The sequence below is a fragment of the Nicotiana attenuata genome, chromosome 10, assembly GCF_001879085.1.
Source record: "Nicotiana attenuata strain UT chromosome 10, NIATTr2, whole genome shotgun sequence".
Lineage (NCBI taxonomy): Eukaryota > Viridiplantae > Streptophyta > Magnoliopsida > Solanales > Solanaceae > Nicotiana > Nicotiana attenuata.
In genome coordinates this window covers 30971530-30987280 of record NC_031998.1, presented here as the reverse complement: position 1 = coordinate 30987280, position 15751 = coordinate 30971530, and the positions used below count along the sequence as shown (strand labels likewise).

The 15751-nt window shown below is 40.2% G+C and overlaps 1 protein-coding gene across 3 annotated transcripts; it reads left to right on the top strand.

The window, feature by feature from the left end:
• On the top strand, positions 491-6685 carry LOC109233238 (protein root UVB sensitive 2, chloroplastic). Of its 3 annotated transcripts, XM_019399039.1 has the most exons (11): positions 491-606; positions 763-879; positions 2156-2244; positions 2540-2624; positions 2841-2900; positions 3013-3106; positions 3253-3350; positions 4027-4206; positions 5403-5525; positions 5603-6032; positions 6612-6685. In XM_019399039.1, exons 1-10 carry the CDS (start codon positions 595-597, stop codon positions 6026-6028), a joined length of 1284 nt encoding a protein of 427 aa, XP_019254584.1. In that variant the 5' UTR covers positions 491-594; the 3' UTR covers positions 6029-6032; positions 6612-6685. The 3 variants fall into 3 exon arrangements, with proteins under 3 accessions (XP_019254584.1, XP_019254583.1, XP_019254585.1); XM_019399038.1 differs by lacking the exon at positions 6612-6685 and having other exon boundaries at positions 5603-6327; XM_019399040.1 differs by lacking the exon at positions 6612-6685 and having other exon boundaries at positions 763-868; positions 5603-6190.

The window sequence follows — 15751 nt, the reverse complement described above, 5'->3', positions numbered from 1 at the left end:
CTTGTTGCTAGGGAATATAATTATTTAGTTGCTATGAATGTAAAATCTCAATTGCTGCTAGGTTCTTGAAAATTTTTCTTAAATTTTGCCTATTTATGTTTTTCTCTCATGAAAAAATCTCTTTTGAAAATCTATCGGAGTTGGATGTTGAATCTTAGCCCATTATTTTTGGGCTAGTTGGTTGTAAATTAAAATATGGGCTATAAATTGAAAAATAGGGAATGCAGTTGTTCTTAAGTGAAATTTTCCCAAAAATATTTGCCAAAGTCCCATACAAATTTTATTACGTTCTAACTTTTACTAGCTACTCTATATGATATTCTTAAGAAAAAATATCATAAATTAATCGAATCGTATAGTTTTAGAAAAAATCAAGGTAATTGAGATGGTTTTAAAAAGTCTAATTCTTGTGCAAAATAGAGTAATCAAAAAATTAGTATGGTATAAATTTTATAAAATAACTAGATATAGAGACAGCCCATACCTAGCCTCTCCCGCGTCTGGCAGTATAGCTACCCATATCCCCAACTTCCCGGCGGAACTGTCTCTCTCTCTTTGTCTTTCTCTTTCTTCTCATAATACTGTTTGTTCCAAATGAAAACACTGGTAACTCTCTCGCTTATCCTTGTTTTTATTGTCTTATTTAGTATTTTTTTCTATTCCATTTCTTCGCAGTTAGTTAGTTCAAGACTTGGGACATTTTCTTTTTATTAGTCTCCCTTTCATTTTAAAAATTTTTGGGTGAAATTTCTGCTGGAGAAGATAAAGATGCAAAGAAAAGAAGCAGATGAGCTGCCGCCTCAGGTGCCAATTTCTTGGGTCGAAATCTCCAGTTCGGTTTCTCGCCAATTCCAATTTGAACCTGATGGTAAGCTGTCGGTAAGTTCTCCTTTCTTTTGCCAAAGAATTCCCCACTTTTTTTTACGTTTTATTGCTCGTTGTAGTAACCAATGTACCAGTAAAACGAAGAAAAAAAGATTAGCCTAGTTAGGTAATTGCACTACGTAACGCCATTAGTGATATTTCAATAAATGTTCAGTTCAAACTTTGGCTGAACAAGGATGGGATTGGATGCGGGGCTGTGCGGAAAGGTTTGGAAATTGAAGATATTCTTCTTTAATAGGTACCCAGTAAATAAACTACCGGTTAGTTAAAAGACAATTGCACTCTCACAACTATTATCTGAACAAGCTAACTTTACTGCTCCTAAACCTTATGTAATATTAATTTAACTTGAATTTCCCACTTACCCTTTGTCGGGGGCGGACGCACATGGGTAGAAGCCTTGGCACGAAAAAAATTAAATGTTTATACTAATATTTTGCAAAAATGAAGCAATATACCGTTTCCTGGCAAAGAGTACTTCTTGGTCCACTGGTCAAGCTCATATTTGGGCTTGTAGAGGTCGTAGGTTCGAGGCTGGACCTATACATTCTATTTTTTGAACATTTTTGTTAAAAATGTTAGGCTAAGGAGAATCAAATCTACACCTCCCTTTGCAATAATATTCAACTAAACCTTTGGACCAAGGCTTTCAACTTGTAGGAAAATGATATTAAATATTACTTATTTATTTATTCTATTTATATATATACGACACCGCTTACAAAAAGTTCTGCGTACGTTTTGGACAAGCTTCTATAGCTACATAAATGTTATGACATATTTAAAATCATAAGTTTTATAACTCTTATTGCCACACACATGTATGGCAAATTTAAGACAACAAGTTTCAAAAATCATCCTCTCTTTGTTAAAACTCCATGCCCGGTCAAACTACTCCATATAAATTGAAATAGAGAGAGTAATACTTTTGAGGGGTTATAAACATCTTGAGCATGTTAATGGGTATATATTACATCCCAGTGATAGGTATTCTATACTGGTTGTTTTTCCTTGCTGCCTGAATGTTCCACTGGACATAGTATGTACATTTTCCTTGTCATCTCCATTTATCAGAAGTTTATTGCTCCTGAAATAGAGACTTGCCACTCTGTACTACGTCTTCCTTGTCCTGTTAATATATCAAAAAAGTACTTCACTTGCATCTCAATAGAGACTTACTACCATGCACTAAGTTTTCCTTATCATGTTAATTAGTCAAAAGACTTTACTTGCCTTTCAAATAGACACTTACTTCTATGTCTCTTTACAGGTCAAGATGGTTGATGACTCAAGACCAGTTGCACAGAGAATGGTTGAATCCTTTCTGAATAAATTTTTTCCATCTGGTTATCCTTATAGGTATGGATTTCCTAGAAATCATTTCTCAACAGTTGTAGTTTCTCATAAGCTTCATGAATAAAGGACAGCCCGGTGCACTAAGCTCCCGCTATGCGTGGGGTCCGGGGAAGGGCTGGACCACAAAGGTCTATTGTACACAGTCTTACCCTGCATTTCTGCAAAAGGTTGTTTCCACGGCTTGAACCCGTGACCTTCTGGTCATATGGTAGCAACTTTACCAGTTACGCCAAGGTTCCCCTTCGTATAAGCTTCTTGAATATGTAATGTAAATAGCTGCTCTTGATTGCTTCTGCAGTGTGAATGAGGGCTATCTGAGATACACACAATTTCGAGCACTGCAACACTTCACAAGTGCAGCATTATCTGTTTTGTCGACTCAGGTCTTCTTCTAACTATGAAGATTCTCACAGACTGCTAAACTTTTTGCGGCTTCATAAAATTTTTTTAACTGTACTATCTTAAAAAAAAAAAAACACGCACTCAGAGAGAAACACTATATTATATAGTGCTGGCTGAAATTGCCTTTTGCTCTTAATACCTAAATACATAATACATATGTTAAAATGATGGTATTTTTAAGCATTACTCCTTTGCAGTCACTGCTATTTGCTGCAGGCTTGCGTCCTACTCCTGCTCAAGCAACTGCAGTGAGCTGGGTAAGTTTTCTTATCTAGTTGGCAGGCTTAACACATGAGCTCCTTAATTATTTTGTCCATTTCCCTTTCCGTTTTTTTGGAGGTATGTTACGATTGTTTTGTTTATTTACAGATATTAAAGGATGGCATGCAGCATGTGGGAAAGCTCATATGTAGCAACTTGGGTGCACGGATGGATTCTGAGCCTAAACGTTGGAGAATTTTAGGTTTACATGATGTCCATGGAGCACTGTGCTATGCTGTGATTCTGCTTATTCTTTAAAGGAGTTGTTACTGCACGAATTGATTCTATTACTTGCATTTCTCTGTCACATTATAAAGATTTTGATTATATTAGCTTTCTATGCTGCAGCTGATGTTCTGTATGACTTGGGGACTGGTTTAGAGGTTATGTCTCCTTTATGCCCACATCTGTTTCTTGAAGTAGCCGGCCTTGGCAATTTCGCAAAGGTAAGTTTCTCTGCGTACTAATAAAGAGGTGCATTGATTGGACTATTCAGGGAGATCTATAAACTTATGAACGACATTGATCCGATGTAGATTGTATTATACATTTATTTCTTGTTACTCCGTCTATTCCTCTGGCAGACATGATTTCCCTTTTTTTTCTCATTCGAAAGTTCTCCGCTATTATCCTGAATTGATAAATAGTATTCTTTTAACCGCATTTTTTTGTTTTGTTTCATAGAGCAGGAGCAAAAAATACTGCTCAATATATATAATACAAGAATAGATCTATCGAGAAGTTAATCTTATGTACACTATATACCACCTTTTTTTCGTTCATCGTTACACTTTATATATGAAGCATAATAGGATTGAAAACTTTGTATAGAGGAAACTGGAATTTCCAGAACTCTGAGGGAATGACACGACTTACTCTAACGTCGCAATTTCTTTTATGATAAAATCTCCCTTGAAAGGGTAATATTTCTTCTTTTGGAGTAGTGTTCATTTACTTTCTCTATCTGTGAAAGAAATATTATTAGTCAAAGCTTAACTATGGTATATTTTGAAAATTGTAAATTATCTAAGCTTCTGTTCTGTGATTTGTGAGATACTTGTTGCCAGCAATGTTAACGAACCTATTTTTTTTAAAAGAGAAAAATTTCTTTGGAGTTGTCAGGGAATGGCAGTTGTTGCAGCTAGAGCAACAAGATTGCCGATATATTCTTCATTTGCCAAAGAAGGAAATCTTAGTGATCTATTTGCTAAAGGCGAGGCTATTTCCACTCTTTTTAATGTTCTCGGGCTCGGAGCAGGAATTCACTTAGCATCTAATATTTGTTCATCAATGCAGGGAAAGGTACTGTTTTATTACCACTAAAGGTGTATTATCTACATTTCTTTTATTCTGCTTTGACCCCTTTTCTATCGGAAACTACCTCTCTGTCTTTCTAGGGTAGGGGTAAGGCTGCGTACATCTCACCCTCCCCAGACCCCACTTGTGGAAAAATACTGGGCTTCTTCTTGTTGTTGTTGTTGTTGTTGCTTTGACCCTTTTATAGGGCTTCCAAATCATGTCTAAACTAGGAGTATTAAACTTTAATGCGATTATAAAATCCACTATGCAGAATTGTTGGTTTGACATCACCGTGAACTGTTAACTATGCCATGTGTTACATTGATGAATAGACACCTGGTGTTGTAACTCTGTACTTATAGGAGTAGTGGACTCATGGTATGGCTCCAGCTTACAGGAGCTGCAAGGTTTTCCCTGAATACTTTTTCTGGCGGTAGCATGAAGAGTTCACAATTTAAAGCTATAGCAAGTAAGATTCTTTAGATTGTCCATGAAGCAGATATAAAGGATAAGACATACAGCATATTTAAATGGTAATCTTCGAAACATACTTATACTAGTGTTTGTTATGTGTATATGGAGAGAGAGTATAGAGAAAAGGGAGTGCAAAAGTGTGGCAGGACAAAATGTCATTAGATGGTTGGAGAATTTTATCTTTAGAGCCTACTGATAATGCTTCTGAAAGTAGTAATCAAGTAAGAGTGATGGTAACATCAGTTATATTGGTTGTCATATTCCTTTTGTTGATGTCATCTTAGCGTTAGCTGAGTCTGATCTTTGTACCTAAGTTAATGAAATCCCATGTATGCTTCTCTCTGTAGCTATCTAAATTTATTTTCCATTGTTGTGCTTACAAACCTCAAGCTGGTAGAAGTACAAGAAGAATTTGTGTCCTTAGATGTCCAAAATCACAGACTTGAAAAAGTTACTAGACATTCTTGGTATGTCTGCTTCCCAAACCTCAAAGATGAGTAAAATGAAATTGTAGGAACTTTTGTTCCAGGGGTCCTTTGGCTTCTACTCCCTGCTGAGCTCAGTTTTTACCAGAGCATGGTAATACAATCATGTAGACTGTTTAGCCCAATTACTTGTAGAGAACGCAAGGAAGTGGCTTGTCATGTAAGGTTCGCAGTGTTGAGTTGTTATTGCAGTTGATTAGAGGGTCCTTTCCGATTCTGAAAATATTGAATACCCTGCAGTTGGTTGTTGCGCCGCTGCTGTCTATTATGCACGTTTACAGTGTCTGTGAAGAAATGCGAGCTACTCCTGTCAACACATTAAATCCGCAGAGAACTGCAATGATTGTTGCCGAATTTGTGAAGGTACATATCTAAAGTTGCAAAGGTGAGACAGATCGAATACCATCTCAATTAACTGAGTTCTCTATTATATTATCTAGACTGGAAAAATCTCAAGTCCTGCTGACCTAAGATATCAAGAAAATCTCGTATTTCCTGGAAGGCTGATAGAGGATGCTGGAAATGTGAAGGTGGGAAGGTCTCTGCATGAAGTAGTTAGCCCTTCAAAGCTGCGACAATTTAAAGAAACATTTCCGGAGGAAAAGTTCCTTTTAAACCGTGGAAGTAGATGGACTGATATGATACTGGAGCACGATGCAACTGGTGAAGATGCACTGAGGGGTTGGATGGTTGCTGCTTATGCTTCAGATATGGAACGATTAGCTAGGGAACCAAGTACAAATATCTCACAAGAGGCTTATGAGAAGATGAATTCTGTGTTCTCCCCATTTTTAGCTGAGCTGCAGGCAAAAGGGTGGCATACTGATCGATTTCTTGATGGTACTGGAAGTCGTTTTGTGTTTTAGTTCTGTAAGTATCAAATTCTTGGTACTTTGTTATCCTCTTACATCGGTATAGTATATTGTCACGAAGACACAAGATTCACTGCATCATTTAGGAAGACTTTGGAGAAAATGTGTCTTGTGAAAGCAATACAGAATCTCTTACTACTGAGACAAAATGTAAGCAAGAGACTATTTTTCTTTCCTTTCAAAACATGCACAATTTGTTTAAGGTGGCAATGTCCATGAAAAAATAACATGGTTTTTCCTCTGATCACTATATCAAAAAGGCATTTGATAATTCCAATTTATTGGGAGTTCAATGGGCTATGTGTAGACCAAGTGTTCACTATAATGGTGTAGTTTTATCTATAGCCGCTTTGCGAACTGTTTTTCTCAAGGATTTCCCCTTTTTAGTCTTCCTATACACTGGCAATTATTTTAAAAAGGTGCAGACCGGTGTTACCTTTTTCTTAAGTGTTAAAACCAATTGGCTATCTGATGATATATTCAGTATTATTATCGCAAAATTTGCACATTGCATTTCGGCGCATGCATCAACGTGGGAACTGACAATTGCATTTGCGTCTCTCTTTTTTGGCTGCAGCAAGTACATGTCCTGTGGGGATAGCTGAAAACTAGAAGTAGACAGTGATGAATGGAAGTACAAGAGGGGGGGGGGGGGGGGATGAAACGTATTTCAGACTTCCAAACATTTTTTTATATATAAATAAAGGAAGTATTATATTAATACTAAGGAGGTTCTGTTATGAAATATTATATTATATTATATAGTGGATGTCTATAACTCCTAAAGAAGTTACTCCCACTACTCTTTTCCATTAACCTCCCATTACTTTTTACCATTATAGTTGTACTACTCTTTTCCATTAACCTCCCATTACTTTTTACCATTATAGTTGTAACTCCCACATCTACATAACCTCCTACATGATCTTACCCCATGATTTCAATAGTTAATAGCATGTTCATGACATCCCTTTTATTGCTTCAATATTATCCTATAAATAGATGGTTTGGGCATCATATTGTACACATTTGAACACACTTGGAAGAACACTTGATGAAATAAGAAAGCTCTCTCCTCCTCTCTACATCTATTGTTTTTCCTTGTTTCATATTGTTACTTTGAACTTAGTTTCTTAACACATTATCAGCACTAGCACTAACCAAGTGAGAAGATAACTTATTTGATGATGGAATTATGAATGGCCAACAACCTTCAATCAATTTGGTTGAGCCTATGGAAATCTGGGCATCTCGTGTGCCATATCAATGTTATGTTTGCTTCTATTATACTGGGAGTGTCATTTTTCAATTGCCATGAATTCTGCAATTAACTTACGTTAATATTTAAGACTTGGTCTAGTTTGTGTTACTTAATAATTTAGTTTCATTTGTGCAGATGTATATATATTGAGTACCTCTGCTTTCGAATAGCAAATAAGAGCATATTTCGATGCCTTGACATCATCTCCCATGTGTACTTCTCCGATAGTTTGCAAGCCAAGATTTTGGAACTGTTAACTATTGAGAAGGTTTCTAATTAATCTTAAAAAGAAAAAGAATTTAAATTTATTTTGTGGTCAAAATAAATTTTGTGTGACTAAGATAGTTCTATTCCCTTTATATTTAATCATGTGGTTGTTCGTGAAAAAGATCCATGCAAACTCTTACTAAAGTTCGGGCAAAAAATAACTGACCATTAGAAAGTAGTATATCATGTAGGCTCAAGGGTGAGTTCATTTTGGCTTATTATGTCATTGTATGAGAATAAGGCAATGGGTTTGATTTTTGGTGCACCATGATGATAAGAGTTGGGTTCGAGTCCCAACTCATTATGGCCTAACATGTCTTTATATGGGTAAGATATTGGGATTTGAGTCTCAATGCACCATATTGATGATAGAATGATGAATAAAGAAAAATAATGTATTTTTCATGAAAAAATATGAAGCTTGTCCAACTTGATTTGCTCCATTCATGAAGTGAATTAATGTGATAGCGGTGCATAATAAGTATAAATGAAGACAAGTGGTTGACCAATAAACGTGGGTGTGCCAAAGATCAAAATAATAATAGTCATCATTATGGTAATTGTAAAAAGGAGAACAATAAGATTTCTCAAAATAATCCTTCAAAGGTGAAGGAAATGTGTATCAATGTGACCTTTAAATATGAGGCACGTTCAAATGATTATGGTCCATTCCTTGAAAATGTGACTTGTGATAAACATTGTAAATGCGGACTCATTTCTGAAAGTGAATGTAAAAATATATATGTCATACAAATTATGCATAAGAATGTGTTTATGCATAGTTGAATAAATACTACAACATACCTCTACGGGAGGTTTGAGAAAAATAAAGATAATGAACATTACTATGTGGCTACATGAAAAAAAGCAAGAATGAATTTGCTTTTGACCATGATAATAATAATAATATAATTTTTTCAGTGGAGGAGATATTTAACACTTGGATGGTGTGATAAAAGATCGTGTAGTATAAAATTAATTGAGAGCTCCAAAAGAGCCACTTTGTTACTACCCGAATAAATAAATTTATTCATGCCATTGGTGGTAGTAAGTCTCAAAAGGAATTTTTTGAGTTTTAAAAGTATTAGCCAAAGTGGTTGGCATTTGAGACTATAAATGAAAGGAAGGTTGAATATCTTTATATTACTACTAGTTTCTCGGCACGTGCGTTGCACGTGTATATTAAATCATGTTGTACATAATTTAGTAAATTGTGCGGTTTCTTAACAATAAACCTATATACAAGATGTTGACTAAAGGGTCTTGATTTATTCAAAAGATACAGTGCCAAATATGTAATGTCAAAACGATCCACCGTTCATGTAATTACATTAAACAGTAAATATTCTACCAAAGATTTATTTATTTTTTTAAATATCTTGTGTCTATTCAGTTGTTGTTTGACTCTACTATTATATGAGACACATAACACTCTATAAACTTAATTAGTACTCCTTTTTCGCCACATAATTTTAGGGTTATAAATAATTTGAAGAGAATATAGTTTATAAGAGCACAATATAATATTAATGTGTAATAATCCACATGTAACATGCATATGTTATCATGAATAAGGACATCTACCTGAAATATTTATCATATAGTGTCAATATGGATTCCAGTAACTCAGAGATATATTCTTCATCATCACAAGAGACATCACATTTATGTCTCCAACCTTTAATAAAAGCCACAACAATATCTAAATAAAAGTTTCACATTTTATTTCATATGATCTCAAAATGACATAATTACTTTAGAGTATAGTTATAATTCCTCCAAATAATATAATTTATATTATTCCACTACCTGAAAGTAAATTAAAGTCTCTATGATTCCATATATGTTATCTATATACTCCAACTAATTTGCATTAATTTAGTGAGGGAATAACAACTATAACCTTCATGGGGCATTCAAGCAACCGCTGCAAAAAAGACGAAGGCATCACAAAATGCGAAAACAGAATAATAGAAGCTACTAGGGAAAAAACTTCACTTACGATCGGGATTCCACTTCTCCAGGAACGGCATTTTTCCCTCCAGGATGACGTCAGAGGTCCTCACTCGTACGAACCGACTCATCCAGCCCCGGTCCTTATCCTCGTCATTACTAGCGAAGAAGGCCTTGGTCGATCGGCGTTGGAGTTTGATCAACCTACGAAAAAACTGAGGCCGATACAATCGGATGAGGTGATTGAGGGTGAACCCTAGCCCCTCGACCTTGCTGGAGAAATAGCGAAGCATAATAACTATACGCCAGAAAGAAGGGTGGATCTAGCCGAGGTGACCTGATACCTCTTGCAGAAGTCGATCACAATTGGATCGAGGGGACCCGACGTGAAGGGGTAAGTGTAAAAACTTAAAAAACCCTCCACGTGAGTAGTGATACTCTCCTCGGGGGCGGTGATCTGTACCACGACCTTGTCCCCCCAGCCACAGTCCTTCTTCATGGCCTTGAGGTGCTTCTCCGTTATCGAGCAAATATACCTCGATACATGCTCGCATCGACCAGGAATCGCGGGGGGATTTTCGACTCTGAAGTCTTTCTTTATTACATAGGGGCCGGGAATAATCTCGTGAAGGGCCGGCACTTTATCACCGGCCGGCCGGGAAGAGGAGGAGGAAGCTTTCTCCTTTTAAGAAACTATTTTGGAGGTTTTCGCCATTGATTCGAGTTAGAGGAAGCAGAAATAGGCGGAGCTTGATATCTTTTGGCACTAAAAGGGCGAGAGTAACAGGTGATGAGAAAGAAAGATAGAGGGGAAGAGGTGATGGAAGTTTGAAGGTGGTTTGAAGATGGAAGTAAAGTTTTTTATTCGAATTTGAGCCTTGTATTTATAGACAAGCGGAGACGTTTTTACGGCGCTAGTGGCCGACCACCACTGGTGAAGCATTTAATGTTTTCGGGAAGCGAACCGACGGGACGTTTCGGTTACTTCAAGCGCCTACGTCAGTGAAATGATGTCATCACAAGGACTCTGGAAAATCGAGGCTCAAGTCGTTTCTTATCATCTTATTCTAAGAAACGCGGGGACTATCTGTATACTGTCAAAATCAGGTGTCCCCAATTTTGTAGACTCGATGGGTCACGTCGAGAACAAGTTCAATGTGGACCGGGCTCAAGCCCGATGGTAGAATGCAGGTCTCGAAGATCGAAGTGCTCAATGAACAGAATGCAGGTCTCGAAGCCTGATGGCAGAATGTAGGTCTCGAAGATCGAAGTGCTCGAGATAATACCGTTATGGTTTTATAACAGAAAGAGCGAGATTCCCGCGGAGGCCCTAAGATCATGGCGTGAATTCCGGAACGGATTTGTACTAGGCGGTTAGACAGTTGTATAAAAAGATTCCCTACTGTAATTAGAAAGGTACCTTATTTAGGATTCCCCCACTATATAAAGGGGATCCCAATCATTTGTAAAACGATCAATCATTGAGAAGAGAATATACATATTTCACTTTCTTGCCTACTGTTCATATGACTTGCCTTATTATTTTATTGTTCTTATTCGCCTACCTCGAGGTTGCCATTGTTCGAGGTCGAGGTCTGCTTATACGTTGGTTTGACTTACTTTATTCTTTAATTTATACATTAGATTCCTCGTTTATCAATTAGTATTGGATTAAATCACGTATCTTTAAAATCACAATACAAGTTTAATTGTTACTCGGATTTTAGGGTAAACATTTATACATGTTTTGACAGTCCCAAAAATATGCACGACTGCAGACTGTAAGGTAAGGTACGCCTATGTGGTATGATCTCGATCATCTGAAACATATTGTTACGTAGATTCACTTCAAGCTCAACTGTTCTGTCAGAGGATTGCACCAAAATTATATATGAAATTGGCTTCAGCTTGCTTTGAGAATCTGGCTGATTTTTTTTATCAATCTAAATATAGTGAATGTTTGCTCAAAAGTTATTATCAAACTTACAGAGTATAAAACAATATAAACAAATCACGGGATAATCATAGCAAATCGTAATAATCCGTTGGACCCAATGAAAGAAACGAAAATAAGTACTCAGGAATAAGGGTAGAAGCATTAGAAACCTTTATTGATAATATTTGTTTGGTCTGCCTCTCCATGGAGAGGTTCCGAACCTTACAATGGTGTTTTCTTTTCCCATAAGAGGGGTATATTTTCTCGATTCTCTCTCCTCTCACTGGTGGTGAAGAAGCAGCCCCCCCCCCCTTTCTGGGGTTTCCTCTCTTGGTATTTATAGCTGTGAGCTTCGTGAGCTGGCAATAAGTGGCCGTGACCACGTTGGGGTTTCGCCTTCATGGTGGCGGATGGGCCGTGGCCTTGTTGATCGAATCAGATGAGGGTTGAATATAATTAATTCTGAGTGGTCGTGCCACTAATTAATCATGAATTAACTTAAAACGGGATTAGCCTCGTTAATTATCGTGGGGTCGGATTCTGACTCATACAGTTAGTCCCTCCGCTTATTGAGGTCGTGTTTCGGCCGAGCTCGATGAGCGGACTTCATCGATTGTGATTTGAAAACAACTCGAATAAGGGGGTCGACTTATTGGCGGCGGTGGCTTTAGCCGTTTACACGTTGGAGATGGCCGTAGCCTTTCGTACATTGGAGAGCCTTTCATACATTAGAGATGGCCGTAGCCTTTCATATATTGAGGATGGCCGTAGCCTTTCACATATTAGAGATGGCCGTAGCCTTTCATATATTGAGGATGACCGTAGCCTTTCACATATTAGAGATGGCCGTAGTCTTTCATATATTGAGGATGGCCGTAGCCTTTTATATATTGGGGACGGCCGTAGCCTTTCATATATTGAGGATGGTCGTAGCCTTTTATATATTGGAGACGGCCGTAGCCTTTCATTTATTGAGGATGGCCGTAGGGAATGAGTATGCGCCGGGTAGGTATTTGGTCAAGTCCAAAATTTTAACGGCGTACGGCACATTCTTTCAGCGTTCACAGGTCGTAGAGATCGTTCCGACGGCGGTATGTTGGCGGATGGCTGAGAAGCCGCTTTGCGGAGCTCGTCATAATGACGCTTTCTTCGGCAGAACCGAACCGTTTTACGGTTGGTCGTGCAGTTAATGATGGCTATTGGGTTTCGCGAAAGTCATTTATGTTGCCTATAAAGGTGGGTTGAGGCATTCATTTCTCATATCTTCTTTGTTCATCTGAGAGAGAGATTCTGAGGAAACTTTTTCATTTCGCTAATTCATCTTCTCTTTTCTTTCCTTTGATTGTGATAACATTTGTCTTCAGTAGATCAACAATGGCAGGCAGTTCTTCCCACGGTGCTCTTCCGGTAGATTTTCCGGTAGTCGGAGGGCCATCTCCGGCGATAGGAGGTGCAGAACAGATGGAGTCCGGCGAAATTCCGTTGGTTGACGAGGTGGTTCCTCGGCCCGGAGGTCTGGCGATTGATTTCACCGTCGACGGTGGAGAGGAACCGGTGGATGAAGCCCCGTTAATGGAGGAGATTGGGATGGCCCGATTACGAGAACAGGGGGTCGTTCCTACCCATGCAGACATTGTTCTCGCTAGAAGCGAGGAGAGGGTCCACACCGATCGCCGGGGATACTGCATTTTTTACGCCTATCCTTTCAGGTTGGGGTTCAAGATCCCGCTCCCAATGCTGGTGGTGGATTTCTGCCGTTATTATGGGGTATGCCCGGGTCAGCTCACTCCTTCCCTCTACAAATTGTTGGCAATGTTCATCAAGTACGCGGAATTGGCCCGTAGGGAGGTCACGCTGCAGCATGTGCTGAGTCTCTACGCTCCCCAGAGAGTCCGCGGCACCATGATTCAGGCGTGCCCTCGTGGGTCGAGGGGCCTGGTCATGAAGTTGGATGACGAGGTCGACCCTCGCCCTTTCGAGCACTTCTTTTACATCAGGACCAAGCACCTGGTGGCGGATGCTACTGGGTTCCCAGAGGCTTGGAACCATGCACGTAAGTTCTTTAGTGGTTGAATTCCTTTTTCTTTCCCTCTTTATGATTTGTGATCATGGGCGTTAACTTGTGTCTTTTTTGTAGCTGACAGGTCGTCGCCAGCCCCATTGTCTTGGATACGTGAGTGGGTCGAGGCTGTACTCCCTCATACGCGGGGGATACGCACATGGGCGTTTTTCTGGGAGAGGCATGGTCGTAGGCCCTTGGCAGGTAAAAAATTGATTTCTTCTTAGGTTCTGCTTTGTTTCGACTCTATTCGTCAACCTTGTTGTCTTGTGATTAGGGAGGGCACGCCGCGTCAGGGCCCCTCAGCTGGCCTTCCGTCGTCCTGGTGCAGTTGCTCGGCTTACTGCAGCGCCGGTGTCGTGCTCAACACCGAGGGCGGCATCAGTCGAGTCTTCAGCGGTTTCTTCTCCATCACGGACCCTACTTCGGGACGAGGGGCCATCGGGGGTAGCGCGCCCTAGAGCGGAATTGTCATCAGATGGGGAGGAGGAGAGGCCGTTGATAAGGCGTAGGGTCGCGTTCGCGCCGGCTCCTCCTGTGGTAATTAATTTGGGTTCCCCGCCGGCGGACGCGGAGAGGAATGCGGCTGCGGCGCCTGCCCTCGAGGGCGGACAATCAATGGGGGTTGCCCCGTATGGCTTAGGCCGTGATGATACCGTCGCTTCGGCGACTCGATTGGTGGTTCCAGTCGCTGAGACGGGAGGTAGTTCCTCAGCGGCTGCTGATGTGGGTGAGGATGAGTCTGAATCCGACCTGGATCCCGACGACGTCCGTATGTTCCAGGAAGGCTCCACGTATGAATCCGACTTGGTGCCGCAGTTCGAGCTGCTATGCTCGGAGGCCGAGAATGCGTCGTTGAGGGGCGTTACGGATGTCGGGCTGATGAATGAGGTAGCCGTGATGGGCTTGAGGGTATGTACTGTTACGTCGGTTCGCTTCTTCTTTGCCTTAGGTTTATTCTTTTATTCTAATCGTCGTCTTTGCTTTGCAGTCTTATCTGTTGGAAGTGGAGAGCATCCGTCGAGCCAAGGTCCGCTTGGGGATATTTTTGCGGGCGCTGGAGAAGTATCACCGCTACCGAGATCAGTGCCGAGAGTTGCGCGTGCGCTTGAGGAATGATCCTCGCAGTCGGGCCTTGGTCGAAGAGCTGGCGAGGCGGGAGCTTCAGACGCAGCAAATACTTGGCCGGACGAGTGCCCTCGAGGAGCAGCTCCGCCGAAAGAATGAGGAGCTCGAAGCGGTGAAGAGGGTCGCAGCTGAGTGCGAACGCCGGGGCGAGGCCAAGGCGGCGGAGGCCGCTGCGACATGGAGCGGGAAAGTGACCGCGTTTGAGGGTGAGGTCGCGGCATTGAAGCTTCAAGTGAGGGATGCTTCGTCGAGGGCCGGGGCGTTGGAGGAGGCGTATCCGGCGTGGCACGGAATCCCCAANTTATTTGCTCAAAAGTTATTACCAAACTTACGAGTATAAAACAATATAAACAAATCACGGGATAATCATAGCAAATCGTAATAATCCGTTGGACCCAATGAAAGAAACGAAAATAAGTACTCAGGAATAAGGGTAGAAGCATTAGAAACCTTTATTGATAATATTTGTTTGGTCTGCCTCTCCATGGAGAGGTTCCGAACCTTACAATGGTGTTTTTTTTTCCCATAAGAGGGGTATATTTTCTCGATTCTCTCTCCTCTCACTGGTGGTGAAGAAGCAGCCCCCCCCCCCCCCTTCCTGGGGTTTCCTCTCTTGGTATTTATAGCTGTGAGCTTCGTTAGCTGGCAATAAGTGGCCGTGACCACGTTGGGGTTTCGCCTTCATGGTGGCGGATGGGCTGTGGCCTTGTTGATCGAATCAGATGAGGGTTGAATATAATTAATTCTGAGTGGGCGTGCCACTAATTAATCATGAATTAACTTAAAACGGGATTAGCCTCGTTAATTATCGTGGGTCGAATTTTGACTCATACAGTGAATATATTTAAAACTTCACCATCGTCGCATACCTTTGTTTTTGCTAGAGAAAGAGTCCATCGTGTTTTATGGAAGAAAGCTGTGATTTAGAGTTGGTTTATTTACATTGAGGGGTAATTTTGTTCGCAATATGTTCATTAAGCGCACGTCCTTATTTCCGTAATACTGTCAATTTCAGGGACAAAATTTAAACACAAACCCAAAGGAGTCCCTTTTGTGTCATTCTTCCCCTAAACAGTACCTAAATTTAGTCAATGATATTGAACGTGGACAATG

Excerpts from the sequence above, each read along its gene's own strand:
- LOC109233238 (XM_019399039.1), top strand. Across the intron at positions 2,901-3,012 it reads AAGCAACTGCAGTGAGCTGG|ATATTAAAGGATGGCATGCA; the intron begins GTAAGTTTTCTT and ends GTTTATTTACAG. Across the intron at positions 3,351-4,026 it reads GCCTTGGCAATTTCGCAAAG|GGAATGGCAGTTGTTGCAGC; the intron begins GTAAGTTTCTCT and ends TGGAGTTGTCAG.